The following is an 18,649-nucleotide window of genomic DNA, read 5'->3' as shown; positions in this document are numbered from 1 at the left end:
AGAATAATTCAGAATTTAGTCTGTTAATCACTCTATATTCTCCATGGTGATTGACAATCATGAAATTTCATGATAGTAATCTTCTTGTGAAAAGCACATATTTGTTATCTGTATTTTTTTTTCCAGACGTATAGGAGAAAGTTTGAATGCCTCAGCATGTTCTGTAGAAAATGAGCCGACAGTTAATTCAGCAGCTCAAGCAAAGGAAAAAGTTAAAACCACAGTTGGAATGGTTCTTCTTCCAAAACCAAGAGTTCCTTATCCTCGTTTCTCTCGTTTCTCACAGAGAGAACAGAGAAATTATGTGGATTTATTGGTTAAATATGCAAAAGTCCCTGCAAATTCCAAAACTGTTGGAATAAATAAAAATGACTACTTGCAGTACTTGGTATGTATTCTGTTCTTCAACTTCCATAAAAAATATTTAAAAGCTAGGAAGTATTTTAAATTTGCTTTTCTTTTTAGGTACAATAAATATTATTAATAAAAATTTAAAATAAAAGGAATTTAATTGACAGAATATTAATTCTTTAATTCTGTTCTTTATTCTATTATAGTTAAGGCATTTTGTTCTAGTTCCGAGTATATTTCACCCTAGTTCACGTTAAGTACTAGTAGTAGAACTTTACCTTGAATCACTTTAAAATTTTTGTGTAATTATTACTTTAGTTAAGTAGTTTCCGAATTCTTAGTTATGTGTTGCTGTGTTGAGCATCACTGTTGCAAACTCATTGTTCATATCTGTGACCATTTCTTTGAGATAAATTCTTAGAAATATAATTACCAGATGAAAAACTATACATGTTCTTAAGGCTTTGAGCTGCAGTTATACATGAGCAAATCGTTCTGCAGTAATTTTAAACCGATTTGTATGTATCACTGTTGTACAAAGGTTTTTCCAGAATATCTTCACTAATACTGAACATATGGGGAAAAAATAGCAATCTCTTGCTTTATAGCATAATGGTTACTAATGAAAATAAACACTTTGCATGTGTTTATAAGCCATTTCTGATTCTTATTTTGTAACTTGCCTATTCATATGTGTACTTATTTTATCATTTGAGTGTTTGTTCCTTTTTATGTTAATTCAGAACATTTTATTAAATTAATATATTGATTTCTGATTGTAGTGTTAGTCATCAGCTTTTCTCTTTTTGCACAGTTAACTGTTTTGTGATTTCTGCTCTGGATATAATTTAAGTTCAAAAAATTAATGCCGTGATTGAGAAGTGATTGTTTTTAACCAGGCGTCTTATTCCAAGCTGTGTCTTTTTTTTTTTTTCAAAATCAGGAAATGAAAAAACATGTGAATGAAGAAGTTACAGAATTCCTAAAATTTTTGCAGAATTCTGCAAAGAAATGTGCCCAGGATTATAATATGCTTTCTGACAATGCTCATCTCTTCACAGAGGTAAAGAAAAATCACATTTATTTAAGCTGCCAAGTGATAGACAAGCAGCATTTTAAAATGTGTGATGATTTTCCAAAAGTATATATTAATGTTGTCAAATTAGAGACCAAATTGTATATAGGTCTTTTATTCATCATGTATTTAAGTGATGGGAATACTAGAAATAATAACATCTCAAAATCAGACACTACAGCATATTCATATATTTTCTTTTAATGATCTAGCTACTGTATTTGAGTTGTATTTTACTCATATAGATGATTTGATGTGATGAACTGATTTGCCTTATGAGAGAATGGGGTTTAAGGAGTTATCTTAGTCCTTAAAAATCTGAATGATCCTTTAGAACTGAGTCATAAATTTGTGTCCACTATCCTCATGGTAAACAGCCACCAGATGATAAATTTCATCAGATAATTTTATTATTATATTTAAATTATTCAGATATATTAGCAAAAAAAAAAGCATGTAAATCGCTCTGCCTTGCAACCTCCTATCATTTGTGGACATAGTAAAAATTTAGAGTTGTAGTATCCATCTAGAAATATCAACCCCATTCTGAATTATTTTTAAGCCTTTAAAACTAGTCTCTGTACAAATCAATTTGATACACTTAGTAGTATTGAACTCTACACTTAAAAATGGTTAAGATGTAGATTTTAAGGGTTTTTTTTTACCACTTTTATAAAATAAACATGTTTATTAACAAAGTACATTATTTGAGAGCTAGCAATCAGCTTTAAGTCTTTTTATCCAGATTGACTTGGCAGCACATTGTCTTGTGACGTTTTGTATCTCACCCCAAAGACTCACTGATATTTAACTAATTTTTTATTGTTTTCAAATTTTAATTTTATGCCATGAAATGTACCTATGGAAAAGTATTTAGGACAAATATATATAGCTTTCCAACAAATGATTATATATTGAACACCTTTGTGACTCTTCCAAGTCAAGAAATAAAATATTACCATTAACCTGGAAGCCCTCTGTGTATCCCTCCTAAATAATGTTTTCCCTTGTTGAAGAAATAATCACTGTGCCAAGTGACTGGTGTGATAATTTCCACGCCTTAAAAATTTTTTTTTGGTCGTTCGGGCTTGCTTTTGTCTGTTTTTAAATTTTATGTGAATTATTATTATTTTTAAATATTTATGTATTTATTTATCTGGCTGTGTTGAGTCTTAGTTGTGGCACATGGGACCTCTGTTGTGTCATGTGGGATCTTTCATGGCAGGACACAGACTCTCTGGTTGTGGCACGTAGGCTGCAGAGTGTGGCATGTAAGCTTGGTTTCTCCATGGCCTGTGGGATCTTAGTTCTCTGACTAGGGATCAAACTCACAGACCCTGCATTGCAAGGTGTTTTCTTAACCAGTGGACCACCTGGAGAGTCCCCTCTTTTGTACTATGTGAACAGAATTCTTGCTTTACTCAATAGTATGTTAGTGAGTTTATGTATATGTATGTGTGTAGTTGTATTTCATTTATTTTCATTTCTGTACACTTAATGCACATAAATAGTTTATTCTGTTGATCAAAATTTGGGCTGTTTGTACAGAGAATAGAGTTACAGACTTGGGGACAGGGGAGGAGAGGGTGAGATGTGTGGAAAGAGTAAGTAACATGGAAACTTACATTACCATATATAAAATAGATAGCCAATAGGAATTTGCTGTATGGCTCAGGAAACTCAAACAGGGGCTCTGTATCAGAGGGATGGGGAGGGAGATAGGAGGGAGGCTCAAAAGGCAGGGGATATATGCATACCTATGGCTGATTCATGTTGAGGTTTTCCAGAAAACAACAAAATTCTGTAAAGCAATTATCCTTCGATTAAAAAATAAATACATTTTTAAAAATTGGGACTGTTTCTAGATTGAGCTATTCAAGGCAGTGCCCCTGTGAAAATTGTCATACATGTCTCTTCGTGCACATGTGCACACATTTCTACTGGATATATGATTAGGAATGAAATTGTGGGTATAGAATAGGCACATCTTCAACTTCAGTAGATAATGTTAGACTGTTTTCCAAACTGGTTATGCCACTTTACATTCTACCCATCAGATTTTGAGAAGTTTTTACTTCATATTTTCAACAAATTGATACTTAGTCATGTTAGTTTTAATCAAGCTAGAGGATAGGGTGCTCTGTACAAAAGACTGTATATCTTTTCACGTGTCTTTTGGTCATTTCTTGTGAGCTGATTGTTCAGGTTTTTCCCTTTATTCTATAGTATTTTACCTTTTTGTTACTAATTTGTGGGAGTTTTTTGAATATTCTAAATACAAAAGTTTTATGGCTTGTATGTGAAGAAAGCTGAGCACCGAAGTATTGGTGCTTTTGAACTGTGGTGTTGGAGAAGACTCTTGACAGTCCCTTGGAGTGCAAGGAGATCCAACCAGTCCATTCTGAAGATCAGCCCTGGATTTCTTTGGAAGGAATGATGCTAAAGCTGAAACTCCAGTACTTTGGCCACCTCATGCAAAGAGTTGACTCATTGGAAAAGACTCTGATGCTGGGAGGGATTGGGGGCAGGAGGAGGAGGGGATGACAGAGGATGAGATGGCTGGATGGCATCACTGACTTCGATGGACATGAGTCTGAGTGAACTCCGGGAGTTGATGATGAACAGGGAGGCCTGGCGTGCTGCGATTCATGGAGTCGCAAAGAGTTGGACACGACTGAGCAACTGAACTGATAGTAGTCCCTCCTTCAGTGCAGTTTCACTTTCCTCAGTTTCAGTTATCCATGAATGGAAAATTGCAGAAATAATTCATCACATACCATTTTGAGTAGCATGGTGAACTCTCAGCATCCTGCTTCAGCCCACCTGGAATGTGAATCGTCCTTTTGTCTAGCATCTCCCACCCATGAGTCTCTTAGTAACCACCTCAATTATCAGATGATCGTTGAGGTAACACAGTGCTTGTGTTCAAGTCACCCTTACTTTGCTTGATAATAGCCCAGTAGTGCCAGTGTAATGACGCTGGCAATTTGGGTATGTCATAAAGAAGCCACAGAGTGTTTCCTTTAAGTAAAAAGGTGAAAGTTCTGAACTTAGTAAGGAGAGAACAAAAATCATATGCTGCAGGTGCTAAAATTTACATCAGAAACTAATCTTCTATCCATGAAATTATAACAAAGGAAAAAGAAATTTGTGTTTTGTTGCCCTGCCTCAAACTGCCAAAGTTACAGCTTTGATTAGACTGACGAGACCTTGATTTTGTAAGGTATTTTGAAGGCAGAGGCCACATGCCCATAACTTATTACAATATCACTATAATTGTTTTTATTGTTTTTAGTCTCTTACTGTGCCTAATTTTTAAATTTATCGTAGATATATATGGATAGGAAATGATATTTGGTTTTACCCATGATTTCGGACATCCACTGAGGATCTTAGAGTATATCCCCCCTGGACAAAGGAAACTACTGTATACATTGGAAATTTTTTCCTTTACCTGATAAAACAGTTTCTTTTAATCTACAAGTTACCCCCCATATTTTTTTTCCCCTTTAACTATCTTATCAAGAACCGGGATCATTTGACCTATAGACTTTCCTACAGTCTAGATTTTGATAATTACGTATTCATAATAATCCTCAACATATTCCTCTTTGCTCTATAGTTCTTAGAAATTGTCAACTGGATCCAAAACTTGATTAGAATTATAGTCTTGCCAAAGGGATTGAACATATAGATGGTGGTGTATTCTTTAATCAGGTGACACGTGTCTGATTTTGAGATATTAGGAGCTATTGATGTTTAATGCTTGGATTCATTGATTCACTTGGTCTGCAAAATTATAAGATTCTGTTTGCATCATTTATTTTTATTCATTAGTTGGAATAATTTTATAAAGATATTTTTCCTCATCTACTGTTTGGCTTCCCTTTTCATGTAGCAGAAAAAATGCTAGATTCTTTATCAGTTTTCAAAAACATAATTGGCCCCTTCTTACTTTACAATGGTGATGACTGTTTTTTTTTTAAATATTATTGAATCATGAAGATAAGTATATTTGATGGGTTTTAGTCCACTACAGTTATCCTTTTTGAAATTCAGATAATACCAGCTTTGAACAGTGATGGGTTCTTCATACTGGCTTCGAGTCATTCTAGTAGTCTTTGAAGCTTGTTTTGTACAATACCTAACCGAGCCCTGGAATCAAGAATCTCCTAGAGCCTTAGTTTCTAGTGATATTTCAAAACTGCAGTCTGGGCACTGGGGATGCTCACTGCACCTAGGTTGATCAGTGTTTCTGAGAACATTTCAGTTTATGGAGCTAGAAAAAGTATATTTTAAAGAGAAAAATGGACTTACCTAGTGGTCCACTGGCTAAGACTCCATGCTCCCAATTCAGGGGGCCTGGGTTCAATCCCTAATGCGGGAACTGTATCCCCCATGCCACAACTAAGACCCGGCACAGCCAAATAAATAAAAGTTTTTAAAGCTTTTTATTTTGTATTGGTTTATAGCCGATTAACAATGTTGTGGTAGTCTCAGGTGAACAGCGAAGGGACTTGGCCATACATGTACATGTATCCGTTCTCCCCCAAACTCCTCTCTCATCCAGGCTGCCACCTAACATTGAGCAGAGTTCCATGTGCATGTTCTTGTTGGTTATCCATTTAAAATATATCAGTGTGTACATGACCACACCAAACTACCTAGCTGTCCCCTATCCCTTTGAAACAGTATTTTCTCTGGATATATGCCCAGGAGTGTGATTGTAGGGTCATATGATAATCCTGTCTCTTTCTTAAACCAACCTGAATTATTATTTTATATGGGCAATATTTATCTTCATTTAGCTACAAATTAGGACCTTTTTTTGCCTTTCCATCTCTTACTTTTCAAATATACGTTCTGAGATCCTCTTCATTATTCCTAAAATGCTTTATGTTCTAGATGTTGCTTTCGTGAAAATCTCCTGGTAGTGAATGATCTTCTTTGTTTACCTGGAAATATTTTTACTTTGTTCTCATTTTAATAAGATAGCTTTAGTCCATACATGGTTCTAAGTTGACAGTTTGTTTTATTTCTCAGTGTTTGATGATATAATTCTCCTGTTTCTGGCTCATGTATTATTATTGAAAAATGTTTAATTGTCAGTTTCTTTTAGGGAATCTGTCTTTTCTTTCTGATTGCTCTTTATTTTTTATATATTACAGTGTCATTACAATGTACTTTATAAAAAGAAAATCCTACTTGGTTCATTGTGTCTCTTTATCTGTATATTTAAATTCATAATCAATTCTTTAAAATTCTCAGCCATTTTCTTTTCTTCTTTTTTACTTTACAATGTTGTATTGGTTTTGCCATACATCAACATGAATCCACCATGGGTGTACACGTGTTCCCCATCCTGAACCCCCCTCCCACCTCCCTCAGCCATTTTCAATTAATTGCTTCTTTTTCATTTTCTCAAGTCTTTTTTTGGGATTCCCAAACTTACTAGGTTTCAGTCTGTCTTATATTTCTCTTTTTTTGGTGTGGTAAAATATATAACAAAATTTACCATTTTAACCATTTTTAAGGATCGTTCAGTAGCATTAAATACTTGAACACTGTTGTGAATAGATTTTCATTATTCATTCCCAAATTATTCCGTCTTCTCAAACTGAAACTATATTCATTAAATAACTCATCATTTGCCTTCCACCCAGTCCCTTACAGCCACCATTCTACTTTTTATTTCTATGATTTTAACTTCACTAGATGCCTTATATAAGTGGAGTCATTACAGTGTTTACCCTTTGGTGATTGGTTTATTTTACTTAGCATAATGTCTTCAGAATTCAACCATGTTGTAGTTTGTGTCAGAATTTCCTTACCTTTTTAAAAAATTCATTTTAATTATGGTAAAATACATATAACATTAAATTTACTGGCTTAATCATTTTTTAAATGTGCAGTTCTATAGTATCAACTACATTCATATTTTTGTATGGCAATCTCCAGACCTCTTTTCATCCTGTAAAACTGAGACTATCCCTGTCTCTGAACTGTTTCTATTCACAACACTTTTGCAACCATTTATGTGGGATTTTTCCCTCATACCAATCGATTTTCTAACTCTTGAGACACTGAGCCCAGAGTTTCCATGACTCACCCCTGCCTTGAGTTCAATAATTAGGTAGAATGGCTTAGAGAACACAGGAAAGTATTTTACCCGCTATTTCCAGTTTAATATAAAGAATACAACTGAGGAACAGCCAAATGGAAGAGAAAGGTGCATAGCGCAAGTTGTGAGGCAAGAGGCACGGAGCTTCCATGCCCTTTCCAAGCACACTACCCTCCCAGACCTCCGTGTCTTCAACCCAGAAGATCTCTGGATTCTGTTCTTGAGGTTGTTGAGGGGGCTTCTATGGAGATTACTTAGTGATACGCTTGGTCATATCATTGGCTACTTGTGACTAGCTGCCTATGGGCCTTTTGTCATCTCATTAGCATAAAGAAGATATTCTTATCACTTAGGAGATTCCAAGAGCTTTAGGAGATCTATGTCAGGAATAAGGAACAAACGCAAACTAGTTCTTATTGTATCACACGCCATTTACTTTCTGTCTCTAAATTTGTCTGCTGTAAATACCGCCATATAAGTGGAATCATATAGTGTTTGTCTTTTTGTGATTGACTTACTTTACTTACCATAATGTCCTCAAGATTCATCCAGCTGTAGTGTGTGGCAGAACTTCCTTTCTAAGGCTGAATATTCCATTGTATGTATATGGACATTGTGTTTATCCGTTCACCCATTGATGGACACTTGATTTGCTTCTGTTTTGAATAATGCTGCTGTGAATGTGGGTATACAGATATCTATTAAGATCTCTGCTTCTCAAGCAGTAAATGTAGCACTCTGATGTTCAGCTCCCAACCTAATCTTAGAACTAGTTGAAACATTTGCTCTCAAGCCACTTCATGTGTTTCTTACTGCTCACTGCTCCTGTTTTCCCTCATTCTAGGTATTTGGAGTTTATTTAGTTATGGTTCTTGGAGATTCTTCTCGCTTTTACCAAGCCCAGCAATGCATGAAAGTAGCTAGTTGTAACCTAGCAATGTTACTTGGATAACATTGCTAGGTAACCTATCTGAGTTATTTGGATAAGAGTGCTGTTCAAGATACTGCTTTAGTATATTGCCAGAAGTAGTGTCTGTTAAATGTTAAGCTTGAAACATGTATGAAAATGTATTTCATACATGTGATGAAAATGCATAGTCATTTTCATCTTTCTTCATAATCATGTGTACATGTATGTGTTTTTGGTGTTTTTAATTTTCAAGATACTTTGAATGTTAAATAATATTCGTGGGTGGGTGATGGGGATCAGCCTGAATCTCTTAACCTCATTTGTTCACTCTTAGTTGTTTTTCCAATGTAAGTAACTGCTGCTGCTGCTGCTAAGTCACTTCAGTTGTGTCCGACTGTGCAACTCCATAGACGGCAGCCCATGAGGCTCCCCCGTCCCTGGGATTCTCCAGGCAAGAACACTGGAGTGGGTTGCCATTTCTTTCTCCAGTGTGTGAAAGTAAAGTCGCTCAGTCACGTCCATATTAATTAAAAATGTTAAATTAAATATTTTAAATAAGATCTTTTAGTTACTTTATACCTACCAGCTGTGAAATACCTTCAGTTCAGTTCAGTTCAGTTGCTCAGTCGTGTCCGACTCTGCGACCCCATGAATCGCAGCACGCCAGGCCTCCCTGTCCATCACCATCTCCCGGAGTTCACTCAGACTCCTGTCCATCGAGTCTGTGATGCCATCCAGCCATCTCATCCTCTGTCGTCCCCTTCTTCTCCTGCCCCCAATCCCTCCCAGCATCAGTCTTTTCCAATGAGTCAACTCTTCGCATGAGGTGGCCAAAGTACTGGAGCTTCAGCTTTAGCATCATTCCTTCCAAAGAAATCCCAGGGCTGATCTCCTTCAGAATGGACTGGTTGGATCTCCTTGCAGTCCAAGGGACTCTCAAGAGTCTTCTCCAATACCACAGTTCAAAAGCATCAGTTCTTCGGCCCTCAGGCATCTTCACAGTCCAACTCTCACATCCATACATGACCACAGGAAAAACCATAGCCTTGACTAGACGGACCTTAGTCAGTAAAGTAATGTCTCTGCTTTTGAATATACTATCTCTGTTGGTCATAACTTTTCTTCCAAGGAGTAAGCGTCCTTTAATTTCATGGCTGCAGTCACCATCTGCAGTGATTTCGGAGCCCCCCAAAATAAAGTCTGCCACTGTTTCCACTGTTTCCCCATCTATTTCCCATGAAGTGATGGGACCAGATGCCAAGATCTTCGTTTTCTGAATGTTGAGCTTTAAGCCAACTTTTTCACTGTCCTCTTTCACTTTCATCAAGAAGCTTTTTAGCTTCTCTTCACTTTCTGCCATAAAGGTGGTGTCATCTGCTTATCTGAGGTTATTGATATTTCTCCCGGCAGTCTTGATTCCAGCTTGTGTTTCTTCCAGCCCAGCATTTCTTATGATGTACTCTGCATATAAGTTAAATAAGCAGGGTGACAATATACAGCCTTGACGTACTCCTTTTCCTATTTGGAACCAGTCTGTTGTTCCATGTCCAGTTCTAACTGTTGCTTCCTGACCTGCATACAGATTTCTCAAGAGGCAGGTTAGGTGGTCTCGTATTCCCATCTCTTTCAGAATTTTCCACAGTTTATTGTGATCCACACAGTCAAAGGCTTTGGCATAGTCAATAAAGCAGAAATAGATAATACTGTATAATATACCTGTTCACTTCAGTCGCTCAGCCCTGTCCGACTCTTTGTGACCCCATTAACCTCAGCACACTAGGCCCTCTGTCCATCACCAACTCCTGGAGTCCACCCAAACCCATGTCCATTGAGTTGGTGATGCCATCCAACCATCTCATCCTCTGTCATCCCCTTCTCCTCCTGCTCTCAATCTTTCCCAGCATCAGGGTCTTTTCAAATGAGTCAGCTCTTCACATCAGGTGGCCAAAGTATTGGAGTTTCAGCTTCAACATCAGTCCTTCCAATGAACACCCAGGACTGATCTCCTTTAGTGTGGACTGGTTGGATCTCCTTGCAGTCCAAGGGACTCTCAAGAGTCTTCTCCAACACCACAGTTCAAAAGCATCAATTCTTCTGCGCTCAGCTTTCTTTATAGTCCAACTCTCACATCCATACATGACCACTGGAAAACCATAGACTTGACTAGAGGGACCTTTGTTGACAAAGTAATGTCTGCTTTTTAATATGCTGTCTAGGTTGGTCATAACTTTCCTTCCAAAGGGTAACTTTCCTTCCTTTTAATTTCATGGCTGCAGTCACCATCTGCAGTGATTTTTGGAGCCCAGTAAAATAAAGTCAGCCACTGTTTCCCCATCTATTTCCCATGAAGTGATGGGACCGGATGCCATGATCTTCGTTTTCTGAATGTTGGGCTTTAAGCCAACTTTTTCAGTCTCCTCTTTCACTTTCATCAAGAGCCTCTTTAGTTCTTCACTTTCTGCCATAATCATGGTGTCATCTGCATATCTGAGGTTATTTATATTTCTCCCGGCAATCTTGATTCCAGCCCCTGAGAACAGGTATAAAACTGTCATAGATTTACACTGAATTTTTCTCTTGCCCTGATTACTGAGTAAACTTACTTAAAGAGCACTGTGACACTCAACAGAGTTTTACCCAGAAAGATGTTCAGATAAATATCTAATCAGGACAGTCTGTATGTCACATAGTTCTTAGATATTGCTTTCTTTTGCATGTTCAAATTTTTGTAATGACTACTTTAGGACAGGAATGTTAGAGGTGAAAGTTGACTAATATTATAAATGAGCAAAGATATTTTGCAGATCTGAGTTTGCAGTTAACTAGGTTTTTGTTGTTGTTTTTGTTGTTAATATTTATTTGGCTGCCCCTGTCTTAGTTGCGGCATGTAGGATCTAGTTCCCTGACCAGAGATTAAACCCAGACCCCCTGCTTTGGGAGCACATATTGTCAGCCGCTGGACCACCAGGAAAGTCCCTTGACTAGGGTTATTAAAAACAAACAGATTCTCCATGTTATCCTACATATGCCTTAACTGCAAGTACTATGTGTGTGTGTGTTAATTGCTCAGTCACGTCCAACTCTTGCTACCCCATGGACTGGAGCCTGTCCGGCTCCTCTGTCCCTGGAATTCTCCAGGTGGGAATACTGGAGTGGGTAGCCATTCCCTTCTCCAGGAGATCTTCCCAACCCAGGGCTCAAACCCAGGCCTCCTGCATTGTAGGCATATTCTTTACCATCTGAGCCACTGATGAAGCCCAGTTGCAAATAATATCCTGAATTAAATATCAGAGTCATTATTAAAAAGCATAGAATTTAGGGGGAAATTGTGAAAGATAGCAGGGAGAGAGGATTAAAGAAGAGGAGAAGATACAAAACTATGTTTGAAAAGGTATTGGAGTAAGGATACTGATTTGTAATGACACATTTTATAAATGTCTGAAGGGAAAGGGGATATAAAATATAAAAGTGTACTTATTGCTAAAAGCTTTTGTGATATAAACTATATTCTAAAAGGTTCAGATTAAAGTTTATCGAGAGATGAAGAAAAAACATCCATTTGGTCCTCTATATCTGCCAGTTCTGTGTCAGTCGATATGGATGGCTGATGATACTATATACCATTTTATGTGAGCCATTTGAGCATCCTCAGATTTTGGTGTCCATGGGAGATTCCAGAGATACCGAGAGACAATTGTATCTTAGAAGATAATGTAGTGTGTATGGTTTACGTTATTTACTCCCCTACCCCCTCCAAAATTGCTGTGCTTCTTTGAGTTATTTACGTGTCATCACAAGTGGCATATATTCTGTTTGGGTGAAACAGTGACTTTTCCTGCCTCATTACATCTCCTTGTAAGTCATTAATATTTTGAGAACATTTTGGAGAGAAGAAAATACAAATTAGTTATAATCTTTCTCATTTAGTTTTTAGATTGACGATTAGAATAACCTGTAAGATAACTACTTCATTAATTCATTGTGCTTGGAAATCTTTTTAGGGTATTAAACTTATTTCTAATCATTCATGTAGCTGATTTTATTGCCACAAAGTATGTTAAAATTTTCACATGTCTGTATTTCTTTGACAGTTTCTTAAATAGCATAGAAAATATGTCTTCTCTAACTTTAAATTCTAGGGCTTCCTTGATAGCTCAGTTGTTAAAGAATACTCCTACAATGCAGGAGACCCCGGTTCAATTACTGGGTTGGGAAGATCCACTGAAGAAGGGATAGGCTACCCACTCCAGTATTCTTGGGCTTCCCTTGTGCCTCAGCTGGTAAAGAATCTGCCTGCAGTGCAAGAGACGTGGGTTCGATCTCTGGGGTGGGAAGATCCCCTGGAGAAGGGAAAAGCTACCCACTCCAGTATTCTGGCCTGGAGAATTCTAATACAATTGCTACTTTTAGGATTATTAAACATCATTTTTTAAAGAAATTAAGCTAAAAAGAATTGTTATGAAAAATAACAGTTTGAATCAAATAAAGAATATACAGTATGGCTGAGTTATTAGAAGTTCAGTTAATGAATGAGGCTCATACTTGAAATAAATAATTATAAGTCATATGTAACTAAATTATTTTTGTTGCATTGTTAGAGAAGTACAGTAAAAATGAATTCTCTTAATTTTTAATGTTTAGCAAATTTTAAAAGCTTGTATTGAACAAGTGAAAAAGTATCCAGAATTCTATACTCTCCATGAAGTCACCAGCTTAATGGGATTCTTCCCATTCAGAATAGAGATGGGATTCAAGTTAGAAAAAACTCTTCTTGCGTTGGTAAGTTTTGTCATATGAAAATAAAAATAAACATATTTTTGTCTGAAATATCATTTATATTTCACATAGAAACATTATTTAAATATATTTCAGTATTTATGCTTAAATTTTGAGCAGTAGCAAGATGTAATTTTTAAAATATGCAACACATGTGTCCCCTTTTATTGTATGGCTACAAGTATTTGATGTTTTAAAAATTATTTCTACCAGCTTTATTTCTTGATTTTCTTAGTTTCTATCTTTTTTAATGTTCCTGAATACAAGCAAAAAGCCCCTTTAAAGGATTTTACTCACAATCATATTGGAAGTACGTGTGTGGAGAAGATACCTTCTTTTACACCTGGTTATGACTTGTACTGAATAAAATGAGAGGTTAGAATTTAAAGTGACAGAGAAAATTCCATGGCATCCTTATCTTGGATCCTTTTTTAAAAACATACATATGGTGATTGTCAAGTAAAAAACATGAAAGTCTTATCTTAAGAAGGCTCTAAATTTGATAGCTTGCATTTAGTAGAATGAAGAATTTTAAGTTTAATGAAAAGATACTTCAGGAAAAAATACATCAAGATTTTTCTATAAAACATTCATTTTTTTCTTACTTAGGGAAGTGTAAAATATGTGAAAACAGTATTTCCTTCAATGCCTGCAAAGTTGCAGCTGTCAAAAGATACCATACCATCCACTGAAACACCAGAACAAATAGCTGCAGCTATGCATTATGTAAGTAGAAAGATGGTTTGGGATCTTCCTTAAAACTTTATGAAATAATCTTCTTTACCTCATAAAGTGTATATAAACTGATTGTTCTAAAGTATCCTTTCTTAATTTCTCCCTTCTTCTCATTACTTAGTCAAAGTTTCCAAAAGTATAATCAAATAACAAGTTTTATGTTGTTTTTCAGGACATTAGTGAAGACCCAAATGCAGAGAAGCTTGTTGCAAGATACCACCCTCAGATAGCTTTAACTAGTCAATCATTATTTACCTTATTAAATAATCATGGACCAAGCTACAAGGAACAGTGGGAAATTCCAGTGTGTATTCAAGTAATACCTGTTGCAGGTGTGTGATTTGCCATGTCAAGTAATGTTCTCAAAAGAGGAATTCAAACAGTTCTCTTTAAGCTCTCTAAATACAAATTTGTCAAATACAAAAAGCTTAAATTTTGATTTAAGGAGGATGTAAATTTGACAGTTATGTTCAGGAGAACTTTTTATTATATAGTGCTGCTCTAGAATTGACTCTCATAAGTGAGTTATTAGATCTCCAGGACCTGTATGCATGCTAGGTTTGTGAGAAGTAGAGAAAAAAATTATAGTTTAGGGTGGCCAAAACATAGGGAATGGGAAAGGTTTTTCTGTCTTTCACTGAAATGAAAGGAATGTAATATTTTATTAGACAGCCTCAAATAGATTAGTTTTCAGGGCTTGTTTACTTACCTATTATTGGAATTCAGACTTAAAGTAAGTCTATACTTATAAACATAAGATAGTCTCTCTCTTGACAGTAAAATTAGTGTTTACACATGAATTCTGTATAAAATATTTTTTCCCGTCTGTTTTTGTTCATATTTAATAGATTTTTGTATCTTCTGAAATTAATATTCTTATATGTAATAGCACAATTCTAGTAAATGAAGGACTATGTCTAAAAATAAAACTACAAATTAGGGTTAAATATGATATATTCTCTGGTAACTATTTTATCACTTTTTGAAAGTATAACTCAAGAGTAACTGAGTAATAATGACAGTAAAAGCATAATATTAATAACAAAGTCCTCTAAAAACTCATTAGAAACAGAACGTATTTTTTTGCCAGTAAGAATTTCTTGCCCTTAGATCTCTAAGAGTCTTTAAATTTCTTCATGTTCAAGGCACATGTATGGGACATGTGCTTCCACTTTCCAATCCTGTGTCTCTTTTGTTTAGTAATTCTTCTGTTGTACATCCTATATTGTTTAATTTTTTATGACTACTACAAACTAATCACTCCCATTCTTTTTCTGTTTTGAGGTTCAAAACCAGTTAAAGTAATTTATATTAATTCACCACTTCCCCAAAAGAAAATGACAGTGAGAGAGAGAAATCAAATCTTCCATGAAGTTCCCTTAAAATTTATGATGTCCAAAAATACATCTGTTCCAGTGTCTGCAGTATTTATGGACAAACCAGAAGAATATATATCTGAAATGGATGTATGTAACACTTTATTTTTTTTCCTTAAGAGAATGTACTTGTTTATCCTTTTAAAGTGTAATGTTTTACTACAAGTCTCTAAATCTGGTAGTTAAAAATATAAATGTTAGATTAAAAGTTAAAGTTGAACCCCTGGTGGATCTAGACTTTAGACAGCTAATTTAACCTCCTTCAGCCTCAGTTTTCTACTATTATGGAAGAAGGATGATAATACCTGCTTCATAAAATTACTGTCAGGATTAAATTTGATATTTATACATAAAATGTTGAGCACAGTCTTTAGTAGAATTTATATACTAAGAACTCAGTAATGGCGGTCAGTGTGGTAATGGTTTTATTTAATTGGTTTCATTAGTATTCAATAGTTTTTAGGTATGAAAAGGATCAGATGAGTTTGATTGATGCAGAAAGTATTTAGCCCTAATTGCTAATCCTTATTAGTATATACTTATTATCTATGTGACCTTAGGCAAACTATATAATCTATCTGTGTCTAGTTTGCTCATCTCTAAGATGGACATCATGATAACATGGGCTGCCCAGGTGGCTCAGTGATAAAGAATCTGCCTGCCGCTGCAGGAGACACAGGTTCGATCCCTGAGCAGGAAAGATCCTCTGGAGGAGGAAAATGGCATCCCACTCCAATATTCTTCCCAGGATAATCCCATGAACCGAGGAGCCTGGGCTACAGTCTGTGGTGTTGCAAAGAATCAGACACAATTGAGCATGTAGGCACACATAATGATAACCTAACTCGTAGAATTATTTGAGATTAAATGAGTTAATGCATCTAAAGCATTTAGAACAATGCTTGGCATTTCATAAATACAAACCTTTATTATTTTGTGTATTGTAAAATGCTTTCCCATGATTATTAGAGTAAGACATTCTATTTTACAAAACTTTTATTTATTTATCCCACAAATATTTATTGAGCAGATACTATTGCATGCACTAAGGATACGACAGTAAATAAAAATAAAGTCTCTTTTTTTTTTCAGAATTTACATCAGTGTCAGGACACATAATTAAAACAGTGTTAAAAATAAATACTAATAAATGCTTTGCAGAAAAACGGAGCAGGTTAGGGAAAAGAGATGAGAATAGGATTCATGATCAGGAACACTTTTCAAGGACAGGAAATATGAAAAAGGACTTGAATAAAATGAGAGCGCGAACCAGATTAGAAAATAAAATAGGAAAATGTTGTTCTTATTAACACATAAGTACTCACGCTTTTTTAAGAATATTGACCTTTTCTTTTTCATATTGGCCTATGTATTTTTTGGTTTACTATTTGCCTTTCAATGTTTTTATGATGTGTATGTCATAAAGCACTTCCAACCTTTCTTAAGTTTTTATAGGTTGTTTTCTGTTGTTTTACATTTTAAAATCTACCTAAAACTCACATTGATGTGAGATGAATGTCAGTGACAAGTACTATAAAAAAAATAAAGTAGGTTAAGAGGGATAAAAAATGACAGAGTAACTTCTTTCAGTAATGGCAGGCCAGACAATTTTTACCATCCATTACTGATGTCAACTGAAAAACAGTGTACTTATTATATAAATTTATTCCTTAGAATCATCAAAGACCTAACAAGATAAGGGGAACTTATCTAGGACTGAGATAGTAAAGAAAACTGGAATCCAGGTTGGTAAGCCTGTCACGTAGGGTAATTTTGCCCTAATGATATTTGCCAGTTCTGAAGAGGCAACAGAAAATGTGCTTTGTGGCAGCATCACAGGACCAGTCACTTTTCCACCATGAGCTTGGACCCTGCAGGGCTGAACCCCAGGAGTAAGGATGAACCAGAAATAAATCAGCTTTCTCATAGATTGTATCCTGAGTTTTCAGGCCTTGAACTTGGATTCAGATGCTTTTGGATTGCTGGTATCTCCAGATACCTAGCAAAAGCAAGTGAAAATAATTCTTAGAGGAACAGAATGACATTTTGAGCTTCATATTATTTCTACAAATAACTTTCAAATATAGCATCCGGAAAGCATTTAAAGATAAGTAGACACTGAAGGAGACTGGATACTCTTGAGTAAGAACCATCACAAACAATGATTTGAAAAAGAACTAAGTTTAAAAAATTTTAGTGAAAAATATATCAAGTACAGTTAAGAATTCTGTAAAGATGGTTATTAGCACATTAGAAAAAACTGATAGAAGAATTAATAAACTGAGGTTGGGTCTGAAATAACTAATTGTAATGAAACACAACGAAAAGAAAATATGGAGAGTAGGGTACAAGGTATAGATAATATAGTGAGAATGTCCAACATTGGTATACTTTGACCCAAAAGGAAGGTGTAGGAGAGATAATGGGACAAAACCATACTTGGAGACAAAAACTACTCTTAAAAGCCACCAAAGAACCAAAAGGCACATTGCCTGTAAAGGACTGAGAGACTGGCAAATAACTTCTAAACAACAACAATGGAAGCCAGGAGACTTGGGACAGTATATTGTGGTGGGAGAAAATAGCCAGTGAAATATCCTTAAATAATAAAAAATTAAGTAAAGATATTTTAAGGTATTAATAAAAACTGCATTTGCTACTCGCAAACCCCCTCTAATGGATGTTCTTTGTTGTGGTGGTTAGTTGGTAAGTCATGTCCAACTCTTTGCAACCCTCTGAACTGTAGCCCTCAAGGCTCCTCTGTCCAGGTGATCTCCCAAGCAAGAATACTAGAGTGGGTTGCCATTTCCTTCTCTGGGGGATCTTGCCAACCCAGGCATCGAACCCATGTCTGCTACATTGGCAGGCAGATTCTTTACCACTGAGCCACCAGGGAAGCCTGGATATTCTTTAAGCACAAGGAAAATAATCCCAGACGGAAAGAGAATGGTGAAATATGTGAGAATAAAAAAAGTGAAGATAATGTGGATGGACTCTAATTTGTAGGTAAGTGCAGGGACACTCAGGACGTCAACATAGTTTTGAGATGACCTGGGCCCTAGTGGTAAAGTCTGTATTGAGCAGAACAAGACATTAAAGGTAAAGGAAAAATAAGTTTTCAGACAGTTGTGGTAGAGGGGAATTCAGTTCACTTCAGTTCAGTTTTAGTCGCTCAGTCATGTCCGACTCTTTGCAACCCCATAAATTGCAGCACGCCAGGCCTCCCTGTCCATCACCAACTCCCAGAGTTCACTCAGACTCACGTCCATCGAGTCTGTGATGCCATCCAGCCATCTCATCCTCTG

General features: G+C 35.9%; 1 protein-coding gene across 4 annotated transcripts in view; it reads left to right on the top strand.

Moving 5' to 3' along the window:
• Positions 1–18,649, top strand: part of ICE2 (interactor of little elongation complex ELL subunit 2) — a 65,976-nt gene that overhangs the window by 9,615 nt on the left and 37,712 nt on the right. For 3 of the 4 annotated variants that reach the window (XM_013967103.2, XM_005685696.3, XM_013967101.2), the window contains 6 exons: positions 127–388; positions 1,295–1,414; positions 13,099–13,236; positions 13,843–13,959; positions 14,141–14,300; positions 15,253–15,434. In XM_013967103.2, the coding sequence (XP_013822557.1) occupies positions 230–388; positions 1,295–1,414; positions 13,099–13,236; positions 13,843–13,959; positions 14,141–14,300; positions 15,253–15,434 (876 nt within the window). In that variant the 5' untranslated portion in view covers positions 127–229. The remainder of the gene's footprint in view (positions 1–126; positions 389–1,294; positions 1,415–13,098; positions 13,237–13,842; positions 13,960–14,140; positions 14,301–15,252; positions 15,435–18,649) is intronic. The other variant, XM_013967104.2, reaches the window with a different exon arrangement.

This window comes from Capra hircus, chromosome 10 (genome assembly GCF_001704415.2).
Source record: "Capra hircus breed San Clemente chromosome 10, ASM170441v1, whole genome shotgun sequence".
NCBI lineage: Eukaryota > Metazoa > Chordata > Mammalia > Artiodactyla > Bovidae > Capra > Capra hircus.
This window is presented reverse-complemented; position numbering and strand designations above follow the sequence as displayed.